Source organism: Pinus tabuliformis, chromosome X, assembly GCF_031772625.1.
Source record: "Pinus tabuliformis cultivar Carrire ecotype Pingquan chromosome X, CPIR1, whole genome shotgun sequence".
Lineage (NCBI taxonomy): Eukaryota > Viridiplantae > Streptophyta > Pinopsida > Pinales > Pinaceae > Pinus > Pinus tabuliformis.
Genome location: NC_142308.1, coordinates 514,115,107 through 514,139,180, shown reverse-complemented (window position 1 = coordinate 514,139,180; position 24,074 = coordinate 514,115,107). Strand labels below are relative to the sequence as shown.

Genomic DNA, 24,074 nt, shown 5'->3' with positions numbered 1-24,074 from the left:
ACACCTACATCTTCAATAACTTTAATAAATAACGCACCAATAAATTGTGCATCCTTGTATTCTCCAAGTGTATCCACTGCTTTCAAGAAAACTGGACCATTCAAGGAAGACACCATGAAGTTGATGATTGGGTGTCGTGTTGGATCTGTCCATCCATCAGAAACAATGCTAACCCCAGATGTTGGCCATGATGCTACAATAGGCTCAAGCATTTTTTGCACCTCTTTTTTTGCCTTTGTCAACAATGTGGTTCTAAGCTTCTCTGAACTAGGAGGCACATAACATGATGGAGATCTGTGAGTTAGAGCTCGACACATCTCAATAAATAGAGGTGAGTGTGCAACATTAAATGATATGAAGTTTTGATAGAAAAAGAAGGCAATGGTGAGATCAAGCTCTTCCAGTTCCTCTTTTTGAAAAATCTTGTCCATTGGACCAAGTGTAATTGCTCTTCTTTTCGCTGCTTGTCCCCCAATAGAACTCTCAAATGGAAATTTGGTGGTGCCTTTCCTCAAAAATGGAAGGGGGTCTTCATTCTTGGCTTTTCTTGATTTTGCAGCCACATTTTCCATACCAATAGTGGACTCCTTTTCCATTTCTTTCCTCTTTTGTAAAGGAACAACTTTACAAGCTCCAATTCCACAATCTGGTAAAGCCAACAAATGGCCTTTCACACGGTATTATGTGCTTTTGAAAGAAATGTAACAAAAGTTGCATCTCCATTGCACATTGCCTCCTCCCTTCCTCTTGGTGCTTGTCCCATCCTCTCTTGTGACATATTTCCACAAGGGATATTTCTCAATGTTGTCTTTAGGTCCTCCTCTTCCCTCAACATTACTTGTAGCAGACTATGATGATATTGGGGGAGGAGGGGCATCTCCAATGGAGACATTCTTCCCCTTCCTTTGCTCCCTGACTGCTACCTTTGATTGAGCCATGAATACTGTAAAAAAAATAAACAAAACATGCACAAATTTGTAAAAAAAAATCATATACAAACTGCTGTAATAGAAATGCAAAAAAATAGCGCTGAAATGCACTTACCTGGTGCTTGAATCTCCTTGCCGAACGCTCCACAACCTTAGCTCCTTACTCCAAACCCTTAGCTCCTTGCCCACAGCTCAAAGTATGCAAAACTGAAAGAGAAATATGGTGAAAAACATAAGGAACAACGCCTTTTTTAAGTGCGCGGGTTTCATTTTAGGGGATTTGAATCCCAGAATCGGGACACGATGTGTCCTAACGGGATTCGTACGAATCCCATTAGGACACGTCGTGTCCCCTTCTGGGATTCGAATCCCCAGCGAATCATGTCCGATTAGCAAGATTCGGACACGTGAAGGGTTTATAACGAATCCGGTTACTTAGCTTGTAAGTGATGTTAAATTTTAAAGGTTGGCATTAGAATAGGTAAATGCCGAAGTAAAAGCCAAGGGTTTTTTGGTGATACAAGATGCCAAAAATATGTCAGTGCTTATACTCAGACCCTACTGCAACACTTTGCATTAAGGTAACTATTTCTCTTTTACATATATGATCTTATGTAAACCTATGAGTTACGGTATAAGATAAGTCATATTTTCTGCAAAAGGAAATACAGAAGACAAACAAGTCAAAGACAAGTGCCTTTCACTGATACAAGACGACAATAATGTATCTTTCACTGCATATACTCAAGACCTTATTGCATCATTTGTTTGCATCAGGTAGCTGTTTCTCTATCAGGTAAATGTATGAATTTCTGTATAAAATAAATCATATTTTCTCCAAAAGAAATACGGAAGTAATTTTATTGAGTCACCATTATGGTCATATGAAAGATAGGTAGTAATTTGACAAATCATAGAAACCAAATTGAATATCCAATCCAAATGAACTTACAAAAATGTATATTAGTCAATATCACAGAAAACAGAATGTAGATATTAGTAAATGCGATAAAGAATTATATTATAATCAGCACACCCACTCCTAATCAAGAAAGAGAAACATTATCCCATGAAAATTAACATAAAAAATAAAATATGATTGATTTGACACAATCATCTTGGCAAAAAAGTTAGATGTTTTGAGAAGAAATTCATTAAAGAAAGTATAAAAACTGTTGCGTACATTTGCTTTGCTTTTCCTTAAAGGAACACAGATGTAATATTAAGAAGACAGATAGGAGAAACTGACCTTTCCTTTAGGTATAAACATACCAGAGCTCGTACGAACTTCACTCAATAAACTCTCACCAGAAGCAATGTCTACCACAGTAGATCTCTCAAGTTCTTTTTTGGCCTGTACAACACCCAAACCACATGTGAACAATGATAACAATTGCAATATCAACTCAACTTTAACAATGGAACATGACTTCTCCAGTTCGCCCAAAGCCCTTTAAGGTAATGAGAACATGAAACAAGCACATTTATTTTCCTGCCATTACAGTATACAAGTTACTGCAAATGTTACTCAAACTGTACATCAATCCATAAAATACAATTGCCAGATCAAATTGATATACAAATCAAGGTAACATATGGCAGTTGCATAGATATTAGAATTATAATACACACACACACATTAGATGTATAACATGAAAAGCTCTAGCTTTTACCTTTTCTTTAAACATTAAAACAATCATACTCTTTCGAATACCTTTGAGAAAGAAGATTAAGAGACGGTGTATAAGCATATACACAGAACTGACAATATATTAGAGCAGCATATACTGGAATGGATTTAGAACTAACAGTAGGAATGACCTCCAAAGCTATCAAGACCATCTTCCCCAATCCCAGTAGCATCTACTTGGTGATTCTGAGACTGTGTTATATAGAGTTAGAATACAGGATATGTTTGCCTCACATAGATAACTATCCAAAAATTAATGTAATGGTCATACGCATGAACATTCTTTGACATTGTTATAAAAAGGCTTATAAATCGAACTGATAATACAAATACAGATATATTGATGCATGCATCTTCAAAGATGTGTCTTCTGTTTCTCTTCCCTGATACATTTTTAAGTTCTGAATTTAACCCCTGGTTAGCTTATAAATATATGTGCACATCACGTGTTAAGTCAGAAAGCATCTAATATTCAGCCATAAATGCATAAACATGTATAGGGATCCTGCGCATTTCATGATCAATGATAAACAAGTCATGGGGAAGTTCTCACAAGCTGGCATAACAAGGTACTATGGTAAACAGACAATGATATTTCAACTCAAGCTTACATTTTAGTATAATTTCAGACTGAAACTATATTAATTTTAATTAATATATCAATAATCTGAAAAATTTGCAATGCATTTGCAAAAATGCAGAGGTGGTATTCTTATAACGGAGATGTCAAAGATCAGGGGCAGCAAGAGCGGGAGGAGTAATTATTGACCCTGAGGGGCATGAACAGAACCACTTCTCCAGGGGACTAGGACATGCCACCAATAATTATGCAGAAGCTCTTACCCTATATATGGGATTAAGGCTCTTATCACAAATGGAATCAGCCATGTAGTGATCACTGGAGACTCAAAAATCATAGCAAAACAAGTTAGAAAAGGTTTGGAGCAAAAACACAGTTGCTCAAATCAAAATGTGATCTAAATGGTTAAAAGAATGCAGAGGTTTGAAATGGTCAAATGTTTTTACATCCTCCAGAAGCTGAATGGAAAGATCAACTCCTTGGCAGATGCTAGCTTGTTAGAACAAGGTGTGCTTGCAACTTCCCATGGTAGGTGAGTTGCTCTTTTACCATAGGGTTTTTATGACTCTGATGAGGCAAAAGGGGAAATTCGGTCTTCCACGCCCTCTTATATATTTCATGATTTGGAATCAAGTTTATCAGGGTCAAGTATTTCAGGGTTCCCCCCCTCCCATTTATATTAATTATGATTTGAATTTTGTACACAAACCATGAACTCTGCCACATGGGTAACCACAGGCATGTATCCTCCATAGATTTATTTCTCATGCTTCAGTTCAAAAGGCAATCTCTATGGCATCATTTGAAAAGAAGGTCTGTAAATGATTCATCCACTCAGATTGTTATGGCTACAGATCAGTGTTGCAAAGCTTGTGTCAGTGAAAATACCACTGAGGGTCCAGAAAAGAAAATATTGGCAACATCAGGAAAATATTGCAAAATATTGGCAACATTGGGAAAATATCGCAAAATATAGGTGAAATTTAAAAAAACAAAAAACAAAAAATATCGTGGACAACGATATTTTCAATCTTCTCGCGAGAATATCGCAGGATTTTCAGTAGTTAGCATTGTTGTCACAGAAAAATATCGCAATCTTTTCAGGCAATATTATCGTTGTCACAAAGAATTAGAAAATCACAATGACATCACAATGTTTGCAACACTGCTAGAGATGGTTCTAAATTCCTCTGTGTGGGAACTCAGACCATCTTTGAACACCATCTTCCCCAATTCTCTCTTCCTTGTTAGCTGGGCTTAATTCTGCTTAGCTCGAGGTTGGACCCTTGGCCGTGAATTGGGCTCTGTGTATTCCCTGCAAGCTTTAGGACATTATTTTGCTTGGAGAAAGTTCTGCCCTTCACAACTTTGGTTCCCCTTCTTTTCTGTCTTTTTCAGGAGATATCCCAAACTTGGTTTGTGTAGAGTTTTGTGTACATTGTAGAGGAATAAGAAGCATGAATTACACAGCATCCTCTCACTTTACTCATCCCTGCGGATTCACTGGCTATAGACCCTTGATCCATTTTGGACAGGAAGCAGATAATGGGGCTGAAATTACTCTTATCATGGAAGCATTAGCAGCACAAAGAAAGAAAATCAAGATTGTGAAGCAGAAAATTCAGAAAATCAGGCTGCTTCTCACCAAAATCCTCCCTCTGCTGATCAAATGATCAAGTAACAGTTGAATCAAATTTCCATCATAATAAAGATCATAGTTTTAAAAACCGGCCGGCTTGAACCAGACACCGGTCAGACTAGCTGGTTCATTGGGTGACCGGGTCAAACTGGCCAAAAAACCCACTTGAAGGGTCCATTTCGCCCAAATTTCACAAAAAACGGACCAAATTGGCCGGTTTATGATGGAACCAGCCGGTTTATGGTCAAACTGGCTGGTTCCATCATAAACCGGCTGGTTTATTGCCAGGGCAGCTATAGACCCCACATAATGCAGTTTTGTGAGTTTTGAAGTTGTTTTGAGGGAAATTTGGGGTTGTTTTCCTCCAAAAATAGTCCCTCCAAGAAAAGCATGCCTACCCTCTCATTTGCCTGACACATCTCAACCCTAGCAATGTTGGCAATTAATGGTAATGTTAAATTCTTAAAGTAAAAGGATGAAAATGAAAAATAAAGGAAATGTAAGTGACATTTCCTTTGTTTTTCATTTTCATCCTTTTACTTAAATTTTTAACATTACCATGAAATGGCTCGGGATGTTTGAGAGTGGTTTCGACCTCATTGGATTTCATATGGAGAAACTAGAATTTTAGATTTCACTCAAAATTCAGCAGACTTAATGGTTTTCAGGATTTCATGGTTTGGGGGTTTGCAATGTTTCCATTTGATTCTATCATGCGTGAGGGTATGAGATTGGCATTTGATCAAGAACATGAAGCCCTTTAAGAACCTTGATGTTGGTGCCATTGATTGTTGAAATTTGTTGATGTTGGTGGTATTGATTGTTGAACTCCATTACCATGGCCTTAACAAGAACGTACCCTTCACTCAAAGTAAAACAACTGGTTAGGCATGCTAATCTTTTTCTACCACATTATAAGGTTGAGGAGATGAACCCTTCACTCAAACCAAAATCATTGGTTAGGCATGTTATACCTTTTCAATTTCTATCATGTTATAAGGTTGAGCAATCCAAGTCTGCAAACTTTGAGCTAGATGATGTTTATGTATCTCTTGTTGATGATCTATAATATCCCCAATTTTGATTTTCAGCATTAGAGACGAGTTTGGGGATAGGACACAATTGCGGCACCGGGACTTAGGAGGAAGAGAGAATATTGCGGCTCTAGTAGAAAGTGGGGACCACAAGAAAGAGAAATTCGACCCAAGGAGGGAACTCAAACTCTTGGAAGAGAGAGGAAAGAGAAGAGACTGTGAATTAGGAAGAGAGGGAGAGTGGGGACAATAAGGAGAGAAGGAGCCACAAATTATAAATAGAGCAAGAGGCACTCATTTTGGGCATTCATTCATCTATTCAAAAATTGTGTCTTTGACATAGCACGCTTGAGCTGAAGCCAAGTCTGCAGTGTTGTTTAGCACATGAGTGTCTCTGAGTGGAGATCTCAACCCTTGCTTCGGTGGACTTCGAGTGCCAACCCAAGGAGGGAGTTCTACTTCATCCCAAGTCGTACCAGCAGCAGTGGGTCGAGTTACAGCAACAGTAGGTCGAGTTACAGTAGCCAAGAGAGTAGCAGCAAGGAGGCCGAGTTACAGCAGCCAGGAAAGTAGCAGCAAGGAGGGCTGAGTTATAGCAGGGAGGCCAAGTTAGAGCAACAGGGAAAGTTGTAGTTATGCGGTTCCTAGAGGAGACACGTTGGGAGGTTGAGGAGCGAAGGGAGATAGGGGCTAAAACTTGAGGTGGAGTCTAGGGAAGTGTTGTGGAGGCTTTTCCAGCATTTTGGCGAAGCAGTAAGCGCAGCATCTACTATAGGCTACATCTTTTGCTTGTGGAGGAGTGTCAAGCATTTGGGGTCAATTTTGGAGCATCAAAACTAGGCCAAACCCTTTCTGAATTTTTCTGGGTTTTTGACAAGGACCTCCGGCATAATTTGGCAAAATTTTCTGGGCAGATTTGAGGGGTCAAATAGGCATCCCAATTCAGCGAGCAGCTAGAGGAGCTAGGAGAAATAGGGCCGAATTTCCGAAGTCATACACTAGCCAATTCTTTCGTGGGTTATTCTGGGTATTTGGTGGAGAGGTTGGGATTATTTTCCCAAAATTTTCTGAGCACCAGAGAGGGCCCTAGCAGCAAATTCATTCATCTAGCAGCGTATTTCTGGGCATCTTCAGCGCAGAGCTTGAGCAGCATAGCAGCATTTTGGTGGAGGGTGTCTTATTTGTCATTTGGGGCTTTGCTAGCTTGCCTTGAGCAAGCCCAGGTGCATTCCTTCCAACACCTTATTGTACACCCATCTTTATTAATAAAAAGAGCTCAGCAGCACAAGTTTTGGTGCAATTTTATGGTCTGGTTGTGTGTTCACTGCTTATGGTGTTTTTGTCTATGTTTGCTTTGCATATTTATTGTTAATTTTCCCTAAGTATATTACATGATCCCATTTCTAGTAGCGTTGAATCATTGATGAGTTTCATGAGTGTGACCATGTTGATTGGTGATTTGTAGCTTTGATGTCTATTTTTGCTACTACTACTACTAAAGTTGTAGAGGAGTTTTAGCAGTCCTCAAACTCTGAGCCATATTATTTATGTAACTCATGTTGAAGATCTCTTGTCTGATAGTGGTACTGGTGATGAGTTTGATCATGATGAGGATTGATCATGTTGTTGATCACTAATATGTAGACTTGTAGTAGGTGAGTGGCCCCATAGCTTAGAGCATTGTTTTCAGACTCTAGAGGCCATTTAGAGCCTCATTGATTATGTATTTTTATGTTGATATGTATTGCACTCGGTGCCATTTTGATATATTCACCTTTACATGGTATATAGATGAGCAAACATTGCATATTTTGTCTCTATTGGTTTGGAATGATGGTTATAAATCTTAAAAATAGTTTTTTTTATTAAAAACTAATTATTTCATGTATGTTTTTAAAGACCGGTTCATTGAGATTTGACCAGTTCCGGTTTGAAACCCGGTTTATTAGGTGGACTGGTCCGGTCACAGGTTCCGGTTTTTAAAACTATGATGAAGATACAGTGATGCAACAAGTGGATGGCAAGGGAATGAAGGTGATCCATGAGAATCAGATAGATACAGAACTTAGGTTGTAATCCTCCTTTTACAATGTTTTGTACGGTTCAAAAGCTTTTAGGCTTATATTTTTGGATGTATACTTGTAAGTTTTATTTAAAATCAATCAGCATAAGCTATCAGTCAAAGCTCAATGTACAAGCTGCCCTTTTGTTTATAGCAGTGCTTTCTTTCAGCCTGCAGAAACTTTTTTTGTAATTTTCAGCGGTTCAGCATTATTGCAACCTCTTTGTATTAATACAAACAACCATTCTTTTTAAGATACAAAAACAAAAAAAAAACAGTCATGTCAAAGATCTGAAACACCTTTTGACATAGTATATTACAACTCGGAGATACGCATAAGGTTGCATCCAGTGTTTGTCTCTCCGTGAGCTTAATATGTGAGCTTGATAATGGCATAATAAAATGCACATTACATTGAGAGAGTTAAGCACCTCCCTAAGCGAGTTAAAATCTTATTCTCCTACACTAGTATACAGCCATTTCACTAACAAACAAACTCTCTATATAAGTATTTATTAATAGATTACCTTCATTAATCTTAATTTAATTAGTGGTGGTGGCAAGTGGTCCATGGTTTTTGTTTGTATTGAAACATGAAAATAAATACCATTAGTTAAAATGTAATTCTCAGTTTGAGCCCTTACATATACACAAAGACAGAACAGTTGTTATATAATGTAATATTCCTAATAGGAAAATACAGGAAATAACAGAGGCTATGAACTAACTACAAATTGCAATCTCAAAAACATGCAAGCACATGAATTAAACACCAAAAATATAAACCAAGCTCTAAGCCATTTTATTAATATGAGCAGAATTGGTACAATAGATGGGAATAGTAGAACCTGGGCTTGCTACAAGCAAGCAAGGCAAAACTCAAGTGATAATAATGAAGCCCACGTGTTGTAGAAGCTCCTCCCCAATTTTTGTGTTGACCCAATAAATTCCTACTTCTGCTGTCAGATAGGACATGGAAAATCTGCCCTCAGAAGTGCTCATAAAATTATGATAAATTAGTTGGTGCACTTTCTCAACAAGGCCAACAAAACCCAAAAAGGGATTGGCCCCAAACCAGCTCTCAAGGAAACCCATAAAGTGGGTTAAAATTGTCAGCTAACTAGGAAAATGCACTACTGAAAGAAAGTGGATTGTTGGCCTGAATATCGCCCGGATCATGCTGAAAATGCAACGACAGACTCCTCTCCAATACAAAAACCCATAAAGGGTTTGGGTTGATTCCAAGTGACGAGAGAGCCCACCAAATAGTGTGAGCGGCCCTCTGGCTGGCTACACGCACTGCTGAGAAATAATGCTCCAAAAACTCCCAATTCCTCCGCTATAATTCCACTAAAATTCCACACAAAATCCCCTCCAAAATCTACCTTCTCTTCCAGCCAATCTCCTCCGGAAATTAGTTTCTCTCTTCCCCTGCACAAGTTTTCTCTAGTGAGCATTGCACACTGCTAGAATGGAGAAATTTGGCCCACCAAATGGCCAAGACTTCTGCCTTGCAAAACACTATCAAAATTCCAGTCTCAAGGTAGGAAATCTCTCTACAAGTCATCGTATCTCCTGACGCACTCTAGCTAAATAAATTGTGCTCCACAAACTGCTTCTACATCAAGGAAGTGCGTAGAACTGGGTGAACACCTGCAATTAAGCTTTGTGGAAATCCTGAATTGGGCTCCCCAAATTTCCTCACCAAGGAGCCACTTGAAATTCTCTGAAATTAGAGTGGAATTCAACTTGGAACTCCTGTGCTAAACATCACTTCTCTTCTTGTGCTAAACAGCTCCAAGAGAAGATGTAATGTGAAGTGTAATAGTCAAAATATGATTAGCAAATGAGTCCATCCTCCTTTTATCATTTCTCCCCATGCTTCTAGACTCCTTTTTTAAATTATTATTTTATTAGTGGGGGGCATTTTCCACTAAGCGACTTTTGTCTCCATTTTAATAAAATAATAATTTGCCACCAATCTCCAATAAAATAATATTTGCAACCTTTCTCCAAAATAATATTTGCCCATTTACTTAATATCACCAAAATTAGGCAAAATTCTCATGCTCACAAAATTGGGGATATTACATATAATCAATTGATTATAAGTCATGATTCTATAATGTTTCTGAAATTCATACTATCTGGTGTTATATTCTACTTTTTATTTCCTGCAATCAAGAAATTGGGCTCAGCTTTTCTAAAGATGCCTTTCTAGATATCTGCAGAATAGTCCCAGAGCATAGTATGTTCAAGATGCAGCTGAAACTGCAGTCCCTGTCACAAAAGACTGGCACTGGAAGTATGATAAATTGTTACAACAGTTTTGGTTATAATAATTGACAATGCATGTGCAAGGCAGAAATATGCCTAAGATTTGACTGGTGCAGCTTATTTAGATTCAACATAAGACTTCTCTGTTGTAGTATAGAATTTGGTTGAATGTAGAAATAATATCAAATGGTTGTATAATATAATTCAACTGTAATCGACAATTCCAAGACAACAGCAAATAATACATATTGGTTGTGTAAAGCATTCTTATTTCCAAGCCCCAAGGGTTAGATCAATTCGTCAAATTCCCATTGTGAAGTACCTCATCAATTGGGAGGTCACAGGGTCAATTCTCCTTGACACCCTCGGGGTTGGGCTTTGCTAGTTTGGCCGGCGGGATGTGATCCCTTTAGATCAATCTGCCCGGATTTTCCACGGAAATAATAAAAAAACATTCTTGTTGCCAATTCCAATATCTCTACAATAAACAATTATCCTGGCTATGATAATTTTTAATTGCAAGCATTAATAAATTGTTTGGGATAGCTCATTTGTGGCTAGGTTGTCTAACCTTCTCTCCCACATGAGCATCCACTGCCATTGTCATGGTGGCTCTTCCATATAGGAGACCTCTCCCACAAATAGTGGATCACCATTATGGGAGCTCACTGCATGCCAACCAGCTCTCCTCAAGGAGGCCACTACCTATCGCTCCAGCGATATAAATGTGTGTGTGTGTGTGTGTGTGTGCACACGCGTGTGTGTGTCTGTGTGTAATCAATCAAATCATATTGAATAATAGTTTACTGGATTAACCCTATCATATTAATACAATGCATTTTGAAAATACATTTTTGAACGGGTACTCACACACATTGATAAGTAGATAGATATACATATGTATCAAGGGAAGATTCCGCTAGCCTAATTAAGTTCCATTAGGCTAGGACAGGAAATTTTAATTAAGGAAACACAATTCATAAAATCTAAGTGGAGAAAAATGGGACATGGGTCCTAAACTAATAAAAAGTCACTTTTAAATTATGTGAAAAAACCCACTAAAGTGACTTTATAAGAATAAAAGTTAAAAGGGTGACAAAAGGGTCAAGTGAATTATAAAAAAAGAAAAATAACGAGTCACTTCTCATTCTTGCATTTGATCACTTGAAAATAGATTTGTGAAGAGCTCTTGAGAAGTGAGTCTAGGGTTTTTGGAAACTCTCATTCTAGTTGTTGTATTGGAGTGAAATCACTTAGGTCCCGACGTTGCACTTCATTGTTGAAGATGACAAAGGCGGTGGCAGAAATGGAGTAAGTTTAAAAGTGTCATCAATTGATTTTATAACTTGTCTTTTGATATTCAATATTCTCTATAACACACCAAGTTTACCACTAGTTGTGTGGCCATTTGTTGAAGGAAAAGCGTTGATACTAGGGGGTTGAGTTCTATCACTTTATTGAGGGTCAAGTTCTGTCTTTTTTAAAGGGTCGAGTTTTGTGTTTCTAAGGGTCGAGATATACCCTTGGACCGAGTTGGTCTGCTATATGTGTGGAGACATTTTTTGTGTTATGCATATCAGATTGGGGGCTAAGATACTTCTTTTGGAGCTGAGCTTGACTATTGCTCGTTGACCCATTTCTGAGTGTTATATATATATATATATATATATATCAGACCAAAGGAATTGAGGGCCACTGTTTCGAGAGCCTAGATTATTATTCTTTAGTGGCTAAGTTTCGTACCCTCAGAGGCTTAGTTTGACTGCTATGTGGGAAGATTATATATATCAGACTTGAAGGTCGAACCTTCGCTGTGTATTAGGCACCTACAGCCTAAGTGTTTGACGAAGTGTGCTGCCATCTACTCATATATTTCTCCCTCATATCATTGTTGCAAATTATTATCAATGGTATGTATAATTTCTAGGTTCAATATAAATTATATATTGTTGTTTGAAGTCTTTTCTTAGTATCTATTTGGCTTTGTACATGTTTAATTAAAATAAAACACAAAAGAATGTACCTACAGCCATATGCATGCAAACTGTTTGAGGAAATACCTCTGTGATAAACCCAAACAGACCCAAAAAAATTTAGTGGAATTTTGAAATATTCCAAAGGGGATATCTTACAGTTGGAAAGTGTTGTATGCATAACCTGAACCCATTCAAACTTCAACAAGTGCAACATATCATTTTGTAATATCTTCCTTTCGACCTATATTTGGTTTTGGAATTGATAATTTATTTGCCAATTTCCCTTGTTGCTCATGCTAATAATGATATTAATCATTTTTCCTTGGATAATACCCCTTTAATGTAAATAATTTGCAGCTTGTGATTGGAAAACCTTTATAGGGAAATCTTCCTTCCTTCATTTTTGAATTATAATCCATTCTTAGCTTGGATATTTAAATACTTTCAATTTTTTTCCCTTTTGCCACTATTTTTTTATGTGAAAGAATACACTTTTTATACTTTTACTTTTTCCTCGAGTGAAAACTTAAGAAATTAAATAATATTCTTTTAAATTTACCTTTTCACCTTATAAAACTACTTTTCAATTTCCACTTAATATATTGTTATAATTTTTTAATTAATATTTCACTCTTTATAACCCCTTTTGTACTTAACAAAAAAAAACTACCTTTTTATCCTTTTAATAGTTATGTTTATAACCTTATTTCTAGTTGAATTTTGGAATCTACCTGTTTATATATATATATATATATATATATATATATCATAGTTTTAAAACCGGAACCGGTGACCAGACCAGTCCACCTAATAAACCGGGTTTCAAACCGGAACTGGTCAAACCGGGACTGGTCAGATCTCAATGAACTGGTTTTTAAAAAAAATACATGAAATAATTAATTTTTAATGAAAAGAACTATTTTTAAGATCTAAAACCAAGATTCCAAACCAATAGAGACAAAATATGCAAAGTTTGTTCATCTATATACCATGTAAAGGTGAATATCAAAATGGCACCAAGTGCAATACATATCATCAACAAAATACACAAGCAATGAGGCTCTAAATGGACTATAAAGTCCAAAGACAATGCTACAAGTTATGGGGCCATTGGCCTACTACAAAACGACAAGTCTACTAGTACATATCAATAATCAACATGATCATTCCATCGTGATCAAATTCATCACCACTACTAGACATAGGATCATCAACAAGAGCTACATAAACATCATTTGGATCAGAGTCTGAGGATGCCTCAGCCTCATCTGCAACCTCAATAGTAGCACTACCACCAATAACAATAGAAGTGGACCTAATGGAAGCACGAGTTGGTCGAGTTGCACGACTAGTGCCTTCCACTGGTTTTTTGTCTTTGCTTGATGTGGCTACTAATTATGGTTCCGATGGTGTTGTCGCTACCAAATCTGCTTGATCCCCCCTAACTCCATGTCAATATCAAAATCAGCATCAAACTCTGGATCTTCAGTCTCCTCCACCCATTCTGATGTTGGATCAATATCGTCCAACACAATGGGATCTAGATCAGGTCTTTTGTTCATCATTTGGTTGCACCTTAGTCGAAGGTTGTATTGCACGAAGACAAGATCATTTAACCGTTTTTGTTCCAAACAGTTTCTCTTCTTCATGTGTATACGCTCAAAAACAGACCAATCACACTCACAACCTCAAGCAGTACAAGTTTGGTTGAAGACTCTAACTGCAAACTTTTGCAATTGAGGACATTGGCCGCCAAATGACTCCCACCAATGTGCTGCAAAGAAAAAGACATTAATTAGTAACTTAGTTCATTTCATTACTTATTTACAAGTATTTACAGACAATTTGAATTGTAAATTTGTAAACAATTGAACTTTAAAAGAAAAACAAATTGGAATTGCTTACCTGGTTGATCCACATCTCTTGCCATATTTGCCAAGTTTTTTCCAAAGGTACCTGCTGCCATACTGAAAAGAGTAAGTTGTTTATGTATTTCCAATTGGTTTGCATGGTTAGGGACCATGTGCTCCAAGCAATCATACAATCCATCTCTGACCTCCCCAACCTGCAGATCTCCTAGCTGAGCTTTATAATGATACTTTGGGTTCAAAAAATACCCAGCTGCATGTATAGGACGATGGAGTTGATTGTTCCATCTGTTATCAATGATCTCCCATATATGCCCATATTTAGCTAACTTATCCTTGTAAGTTACCTGTATCTACTCCTTTGCCTGCTCCATAGCCTCATAAATGTAGCCCATGCCCAATTTTCCCCATCCACAATCCATAGCACCTTAACAAGGGGCTCAGTAATTTTCACAAGCTTTGCAAACCTTTTCCAAAAATAATTATCAAGAACTTTCTTTTTGGTGTCTTTTCCATCTTGTCTACGAGCCCACCGAGATGAAGTCCAATCATCATAAAAAAAACAGTTTTTGCAAGTTTTTTTGTTGAGAATTGAGACATTGCAACGTGAAGAAGTGAGTTGCAAATCTCGTAATTGCAGACCTAACAAGCTCTTTGCCCCCAATGTTTTTCCTCATTCAGCTCAATACCCATGAGTGGTTGTAGATGTATTTTTTAATGCACTTGGCATGCTCTACAATGTTTTTTACCCACTCCACTTTGCCTATGTCCTCAAGCATGAGGTCTATACAATGTGCAACACATGGAATCCAAAATATGGTCTTATAATTGGACTCAAGAATCGTTCCAGCAAGAACATGGTTTGACGCATTATCTATGATGACCTTCTCAACATTCTGCTCCCCCACTCCCTAAATAATCTCATCCAAAAGCTCAAATGAAGGGTTGCATCATTCACCTTATCAGATGCATCAACTGATCTCACAAACATGGTTCCTTGAGGGCAAGAAACAAGGAAATTAATTATAGCGCAGTTCTTTCCATCAGTCCATACATCTGACATGATTGAACAACCTGTTTTGAGCCATGACTCTTTATACTCAACCAAACACTCATCAATGGAAGAAATCTCTTTTTGCAAAAGAGCTCCTCTCAAGTCATGCATAGTAGGGCCTTTGAAGCCCTTTCCTGTAGCTACAGAGCCCCACATAGCTTGGTAATAAGGTGAGTGAGCGTCATTAAATGGGATATCTGCATCATACCACCATCTAGCAATGTATTAAAAAGAATATTCTTTGCATTGTTTTTTCCAATTTTCATCCAAAGTGGGTTAACAACTTGGCTGGGATGAGTGGTATTAGCAGAGTCAGTGGTGGCATAGGATGAGAAGTAACTCTAGATGTTCGGCCTCTTTGTTCCTTTAGATTGTTGGCCTTAATGATAAGACCCAAGAGCAGGAGGAACATAGTTAAAGGGGTCATTGGTGGAAGGGATAGAAGAGGAATCTTTAATCTCAAAATCATCATACCCACTGTCTTTCACGGCTTGTAAAATGTCCTTCTTCCTTGCAATTTCTTCTTGGATAGCCTTCTCCCTAGCCTTATTCTCCTCAAACTTCTCAAACTTGGGAAGGTATTCTGCCCTAACAAGACCTATCACTTCCTTTGGTGCATCACATGGCTTTACTTGGCCTCTTATCCCAGCCAAGTGTTGTTTCAACCCGAGAATACCCCCACCTCCAATAGATTTATTGCAAAATTTGCATATCATTTTTCCATCAATCACATCACAATGAGCCCATGCACTGCCCTTGGCTTTTGGAGGCATGGTAGCTAGAAATATTTGAAATTCGAAAAGGAATATGCCATTAAAAAAAATTTGCAGCCAAGAAAAATGGGAAACCTAAGATAAATTTGGGAAACCTACAAAATTTGATAGCAAAGAACTAGAGATTTGATAACAATGTAGCATAGATCACATAAGAAAATTAAAAACATGGACAACAATGAAATATGGATTTTTTCAAGTGAAAATCCTTACCCAGAAATGCAAACTAAATTCCTTAGCCTCCTCTTGAAGATATCAAGTCTACTAACAACTCCAAACTATCTCCAAAATAGCTCCAAGTCCAACTCCAAGCCTCCAAGATGACTACTCCAGCAAAAACTCAACACTCTCCAAGCTCCCAATGAAACTCACAAAAACTCCAAATGAGATGTGTGAGACAAATGAGAGGGGAGACCTCCTTTTATTGGCTTGGAGGGGGTGTTTTTGGAGGGAAACAACCCTTAGTTTCCCTCCAAACCACCTTAGAAGCCACAAAATAGGCTCCCGGTGGGTATGCAGTTGGTGTGGCAATAAACAAGCCGGTTTATGACGAAACCGACCGGTTTACCCATAAACCGATCGATTCCATCAATAATTGGTCGGTTAGGCCCGGTTTTTGTGAAAAAAACAGGAGAAATAGGCCCTCTAACCCGGTTCTTTGTCCGGCCTAGCTGGGTTTGCCAGTGAACCAGCCGGTTTGACTAGTTTTCAGTTCAGACCAATCGGATTTTCAAACTATGGTCTTGAGGGTTAGCTCAACTAGTCAAGTCCCCGTCATTAAAGCATCTTTGCTATTGAGAAGTCACTAGTTCAATTCTCTCGGCACCTTCAAAGTCAGGCTCTGTGGTTAAGCCAACGAGAAGTGATCCCTTCGGGTGGATTTGCTTGGTACAAATATTTTGTGGGCATAGCGGTCACCAATCTCTAGGGTCTGTGAACTACATAGAAAAAGAAGAAAAAAACAAACAAAACAATATATATATATATATATATATATATATATATATATATAAGTAGCCCACGAGGCATAGAGCAGACGGTGATAGGGTGTTTTGTTAAGGCACTCCATAGAGAAAAGGTCATCAGTTCAAAACTCTGTGGGAAAAAATCTAGCCATGCTAAGGGTTGGTGTCGCCCAGGCCCAATGCAATCCTCGAACGATTTTGACAATTTAGATGCCCCTAGGTCGTGGCTACTCAAGCCATAAGTTAGGTCTACCAATCATCTCAAGGCTCACATTACCTAGCAAATAAACAAATATATATATATATATATGAGAGTAATTACCTAAAGTTAATTTAAGGTCGCACAAAAAGTGATAAACCACTCACTTTTAAAATTTATTTTAATTGAACTTTTACCCTTTAATCTATGTTCATTGAATTGAAAAAAAATATTACGCTTTATGTCAAGGGTAGAGGTTGATTAATTAAGTAATTGACAGTCTTTTTATTTTCTTTGGAAGGATGCAATGTTGGAAATGGAGTCTCTTTAAAAATAATAGTTGCACACCCAATAGTATTATCCCAGATTGATACATTGAATGATGACGTCAATGATCTATGGTGGCTCCTCTTTCAATACAAATCTGTTGAATCAACACAATGTTTCAACTTCATGAGAACAGGTACGCAAATAATCTTTTAATATGTGTTGTTGTTTCCCTAGCAACCATCGATGTGTATGGACTAATAATTAGCAATACAGATGCGCTGGTACAAAAATGGTATATCACAAAAAAAATTAGTAGTCACTATATGGAAGCTCGACGGTTGGGTACTTGTCCGAATTGTATCAATGTTTTAAAACACTGACTCAGAATCTGAACCGGTCGAGGGTCAACTCCGACTCGGTATCGACTTGGCCTAGTTGATTTCAATGACTCAGTGTTTGTAAAAACTACATTAAATATATATTTTTTTATAAAAAAAATAATTTTACAGATTTTCGTTCATGTTTCTAAACACAAAGCATTAGAATATAGAGAGAAGACAACATATGATCAAAGTAGGTTCATGAATATATCCATTATATCAAAATGGCACCCAGTGCACTATCCAATACATGTAATATATAGAGATCAGAACAGAAACACATAACCAAGGAGGTTTTAAATGCCCTCTACAACAAAACATCACTAGTCACTAGTCACTACTGGCTACTGCTAGAGAAGCCAACATCATCTGGCTCAGACTCTGAATCAGAGTCAGACGGGGAAACCCATGGCTCCTCCTTCTCATCACGATATCCAACTGCAACTGTAGAAGTAGTAGCACTCATGGAAAATTTTAGGGGCTAATGTTCGCCCAGTGGGCTAATTTTCCATGATTTTTCCACAAAAAAGATTCGCCAATTTCCAATTTTATAAAAGACGATTCGCCCAAATTTTAGAATATAAAATTATTTTACCTTAAAAATCGCCAAGATTATAGAGAGACTATATATAAAATAATTATAAATTTGATTAATTTTACAAATATATCAATAAACATTTATAATTTGCATATTAGGGATTAGTGAGATTCGCCAATGTTTTAAACTTCAAGAAAATTTTCCATCCTTAAAATTTTCCTTGGTAGCACTAGCAGGTGCAGCTGCACGCTGAGATAGACGAGCTATGCACTTGCGTCGTGGTTGAGTAGAGGAAGTTCCTGCAACTAGAGGACTTGGGGCTAGGCCTAGTACTAGTGGATCTGCATTTAACCGAACATTATGTTCAACTAATGCCTCCATCTGTAAATCCAAATCAAGACAAAAATCCTCATCAGAATCAAACTCCGTTGGATAACTCTCCACTACCCAATCTGATGTTGGATCAATATCTTCCAACACAATGGGATATGTATCAGGTCTTTTGTTTAGCAATTGGTTGTGTCTTAGCTAGAGGTTGTATTGGACATAGACTAGATCATTTAACCGTTTTTGTTCCAAACAGTTTCTCTTCTTCGTGTGAATCCTCTCAAAGACGGACCAATTGCGCTCACACCCAGAATCACTGCAAGTTTGACTCAAAATACGGATTGCAAATTTCTGCAATTGAGGACAATGGCTACCAAATGCCTCCCACCATTGTGCTGCAAAAAACATAGTTGTGTAATGAATTAGCTCAAATAATTATATCCTACTTTCAAATTATAAACAATTTAACAAAATAAGAATTCAAAAATTGAAATTGTTTGTTTACCTGGCTCATCTCCTTCCCTTGCAATGCTTGCTAGCTTCTTGCCAAAGGTACCTATGGCTCTGTTGAAACAAGTGATCTGTTGGTGTATCTCCAGCTAGTCACTCTCCTTAGGGACCATGCGCTCAAGGCACTCAATCAATCCATCTCTAACCTCCCCAATCAAAGCTTCTGCCTCCATAGATTTATCATGATACCTTGGGTTCAGAAAAAACCCAGCTGCATGTATAGGGCGATGGAGTTGATTGTTCCATCTTTGATCAATGATTTCCCAAATGGGGCCATACTTAGCCACTCTATCCTTATATGTTGCCTTTATTTGCTCCTTTTCTTGATCCATAACCTCATAAGTGAAGCCCATAGCCAATCTTTCCCCATCCACCAACTACAACACCTTAACCAGTGGCTCAACAACCTTCACAATCTCTGCTACCTTTTTCCAAAATATTTCTTCATTAACTTTCTTTCTCACATCTTTTCCATCCTATTTGCTAGCCCATTGACATTCATTCCATTCATCACTGGAAAACACCCTTTGCAAGTTTCTATGTTGGGAAAGCATAGATTGCAATGTAAAAAAATGAGTTGCAAATCTAGTGATGGCAGGCCTAACAATATCCTTGCCCCTTGTGTGTTTCCTCATCAGGTTCAAAATCCATGAGTGATTGTAGATATATTTTGTTATGCATTTGGCATGCTCTACAGTGTTCTTGATCCAATCTATTTTACCAATATCCTCAAACATGAGGTCTATGCAATGTGCAACACATGGGGTCCAAAAGATGGTTTTGTATTTTTCCTCTAACATTTTACCAGCAAGAACATAGTTAATGGCATTATCTGTGATGACTTGAACAACATTAACCACCCCCATCTCTTCCACAACCTCATCCAAAAGTTGAAACAACAAGTATGCATCTTTCACTCTATCAGATGCATCAACCGATTTTAGAAACATGGTTCCCTGTGGACAAAAGATAATAAAGTTTATGATAGTACGGTTCCTACGATCAGTCCATCTATCTGACATGATGGTACATCCTGTTTTTTCCCATGAGCTTTTGAAATCTTTCAAATATTCATCAATGGACAAAACCTTTTTTTGCAAAAGAGGTCCCCTTAACTCATGCATAGTAGGGCCTTTGAAGCCCTTTCTAGTAGCAAATATGGCATCAAACATAGGTTCATAATATGGTGAACGAGAAGCATTGAAGAAGATATCAACATCATACCACATCTAGCTATGTAATCACAGGTAGTTTCTCTCAATTCTTTCTTCCAATGGTCATCTAAAGTGGGCTACATTTGACCTCTATTAGCTTGAGGACCATGTGCACTATCAGAGGGAGAGGAGGGTGTGAAATAACTTTTGATATCACCCTTCTTTTTAATTTTGCCCTTATCATTTTCTTGAATAGACTCCAAACGGGGAGGAACATAGCGAAAGGGGTTGGATGCATCAATGCAAGGAATAGATGAAGAGCCCTCATAATCAAAATTGGGGTTTGGAAACCATCATGTGTTTTATACTCCGCTTCTTCCCAATTTTAACCTCTATTTCTTTTTGCCTAGCTTTTTCTTCCTCAAACTTCTCAATTTTTTCTAGCAACTCCTTCCTAATATCCCCAATTGTTCTATTGGTGCTGCACATGGAGCAATTTGGGCTCTAATACCAGCCAAGTGTTGTTTCAGCCTATGAATGCCCCATCCACCTCCCTTAATTTTTCTATGGCAAAATTTGCAATGCATTTGATTATTAATCATCTCAGCATATGCCCAAGCAGCATCTTTCATTCTAGGATCCATTTTCTGATATTTGGACTTGGAAATGAAAGGAAAAAAATATGAAAATGAAAAGAAAGAAAAAAAACAACTCTTCAACGTTCATTTCTTTTACAAAAATTACTCTTTTAAATTTGCAAATTTGCAACAACAAAAAAACAAGCAAATGAAGATTTCAGAAGTGAAAAACAAAATATCTCTAGGCTCTAGCCTCCTCAATGTTGTTCCAATCACTGCCCAAGAAGCTCCTCACTACTACTCCAATGATTGACCAAGAGACTCCTCACTGCTGCTCCAAAAACCAACTCCACAACTCTTCACAAACTCCTCACAAATGCTCACACAAATGCAATGAGATAGTTGTGAGGAAATGTGAGGGGGTTGGGTAACTTTTATAGGGTTGAGAGAAGTTAGATGGACTTGCAAAAAACCTAAAACCAAAAAACAACCTAATTTCGAGTCTACTTTCCCTCCCTTTTCAGCCTCAAACCGGGTTTGACTGGCTCAGTCGAGTTATGTCGGACTCACCAACTCGGCCGGTTCAGTGACAGACCGGCCTTTGGCTTGGTTTTTGTACTAAGCCGGCCCGAGCAGGGGTCCAACTCAATCAACTCAACAAATTCTGAATTGGTTCAGTCGTTTCTTAAAACACTGAATTGTATGGCATCGCAATTGTTTTTTCCAAATATGATGGTTATTGAAACTACAAATTATGAATACAATTGGTTGTACGAAATCAAATTTTTTCAATTATGTGGGCAGCGAAATCATATGGTGGTCAAATCGTACAAAAATAGCATTGATATGGGTTTAGTCGCAAGAAAATGGTGGTCGAATCATTGATAGGTGGTATGGCAGGCAACAGTGGCTTGTACAACATTCTATGAATTGGCATCTAGTTAATTGCTTGAAAATCAGTGTGCTTGTAACAACAACAGTGATAGTGTTGTGGTTTATTTGTTGATTTTTTTGTGACTTCAAATTCTAGTACTTATCATCTTCAATATTTGCAACAAAATACATCTTTCTTCATATAATTTTATACATTGTAAATGGTTAATGGCCTATTGTGATCAATGACTTGATATGGAGAAACCCCCAAAAAAAAATATTTTGTATGGCTAGGAGCCTAGATGGCGGTCTAAATCAGAAGCTTGGCTTTGATGCCAAATGTGATAGTCAAAGTTGGCTCACAAGTTAGATAATCCATAAAACTTGGAATATTAAGTAATCCATTTAAGATAGGTAAATATATATTTAATAATGTGTGTACAATGAGGACCTCATATATATACCTAGGTGGGATGCCCTTTCATGAATAGTCATGTCTTTTAGGACATGTCCTTTCATTATACTAATTATTATTAATTATTTATAAAAGAAAATATTTATATTATTTATATTGTTATGTTCATAACAAAATACATGACCAAGCTACTCTCATCAATGCACCCTCTTAGTGAGGAAGGTACTTCCTAAAGTGCCACCTGGAACTGGTTGTCCATCTGGCCCTTGCACAATGTCCCGTGCATCATCCTTCATCGTGGCTTTCCTCCAAACCTTGTTATTTGTTGCCTCTTCGATGACACTAATCATCAATGCAATGTACTTCAAAGGCCTACTCTCCTTGAATGTGCTCCTAAGATCCTCCACATGCTCTTGAGCATCCCTCAATGTCTATTGAAACCACCTATGCCTCCTAACAGAACTAGGAGGACCTACTAACTCCTCCCCACTTGATGGTTGATCCTCTGAACTAAAAGCCTATGCATGTTGCTCTACCTTCAAAGCCTCTTGATCCTTGTCCTCTATCATTGCTGGTGGCAACTCATGAGACTTCATGGATGCCAAGTTCTCTTCAAACCAAACATCCCTACTCATAACTATCTTCCTTTGTGTTGGTATGAAGATCATGTAAGCTTTGGAGGTCTCGTTATACCCAACAAATATGCCCTTTTACCCTAAAGGTTCCAACTTCTTCCTCTTCTCCATAAGAACATGGATGCATAATGGACAACCAAAGATCCTCAAGCGTCCTATCTTCAGCTTCACCCCTGTGAATGCCTCCTCAAATGTCTTGTCCCCCAATATTCTCTAAAACTCTTGTTCTACACATATTGTAATGTTACATTCCTCTGCCCAAAGAAACATAGGCAGCTCCTAGTCATGTAGCCTTGGCAGAACCAATGACGGAACGGTACTTTCTCTTTGCAACCCCATTTTCGTTGTGGGTTGTACATGACTGCCATCTTCCATTTGATCCCCGCCTCCTTGCAGAAATCCTTGAAGTCATTGGAGGTGTACTCTCCCCCATTATCTAACCCCGATACCTTGATCTTTGTGCCTATCTAGTTATCTACCTGGGACTTAAACTCCTAAAACCGACTGGACACCTCATCCTTGGTCTTCTTGAAGAAGATCCAGGTATTCCTGGAATAGTTATCAATAAATGTGACATGTATTTTGCTCTTTGTATTAATGCCATTGACTTTGGTCCACGCATCTAAGTGGGTGAGATCTAAGATACCCTTTGACCTTCTCTTATTACTCAAAAAACAACCTTGGCATTCGTGCCAAGTGTGCATGCCCCACTACGCAATACTGAAATCTAGAAGACCAATGACAATCTCCCTTAGGATCGACAACGACCTATAGTGCAAGAGATTCCCATCCTCCTACGCCATAACTCAGACGTGTTGCCACTGCCATGTACCAATGTCTGAACAACTTTGCCCATCAACTTGTATAAGTTTCTCTCTCTAACCACAATAACCACTACTATGTTTGGGCCAGACTCCTCTGGACAAATGAGCACCTACCCATACCTAAACATGACCTCATATCCTTTGTCCTCGATCACTAAGACTAAAAGCAAGTTCTTCTTTTGTCTCGGCACAGATAGCCTGTCCTTAGCTTCCAACATCCCTCTTAACTCTAGCTAGAACTTAACGGTTCCAACACCCTTCACTGCATACTTAGCATCATTATCCACATGTAAATCTAAGTCTCTCTCCATTAGAATGCTAAATAGCTAATGTGCTTCTGTCATATGGCATGATGCACCACTATCCAAGTACAAAGCAGTCCTAGTGATGTTGTTGGTAGATAGACAAGAGACAAAGGAGAAGCCCTTCTCAAACTTCATTGCAAACTCATCAAGTTGAACCTCTACAGATGTTGTTGTTTGTTGCGACTTTCCCTTCCCCTTCTTTTTCTCTAGACACTATGA

At 38.0% G+C, this 24,074-nt stretch overlaps 1 protein-coding gene across 1 annotated transcript in view; it reads right to left on the bottom strand.

The window, feature by feature from the left end:
• The window catches only part of LOC149140936 (putative prolyl 4-hydroxylase 4), a 116,514-nt gene that overhangs the window by 60,653 nt on the left and 31,787 nt on the right, over positions 1-24,074 (bottom strand). Inside the window, exon 3 of the mRNA XM_089447857.1 lies at positions 2,179-2,283. Within this exon, the coding sequence (XP_089303983.1) occupies positions 2,179-2,283 (105 nt within the window). The remainder of the gene's footprint in view (positions 1-2,178; positions 2,284-24,074) is intronic.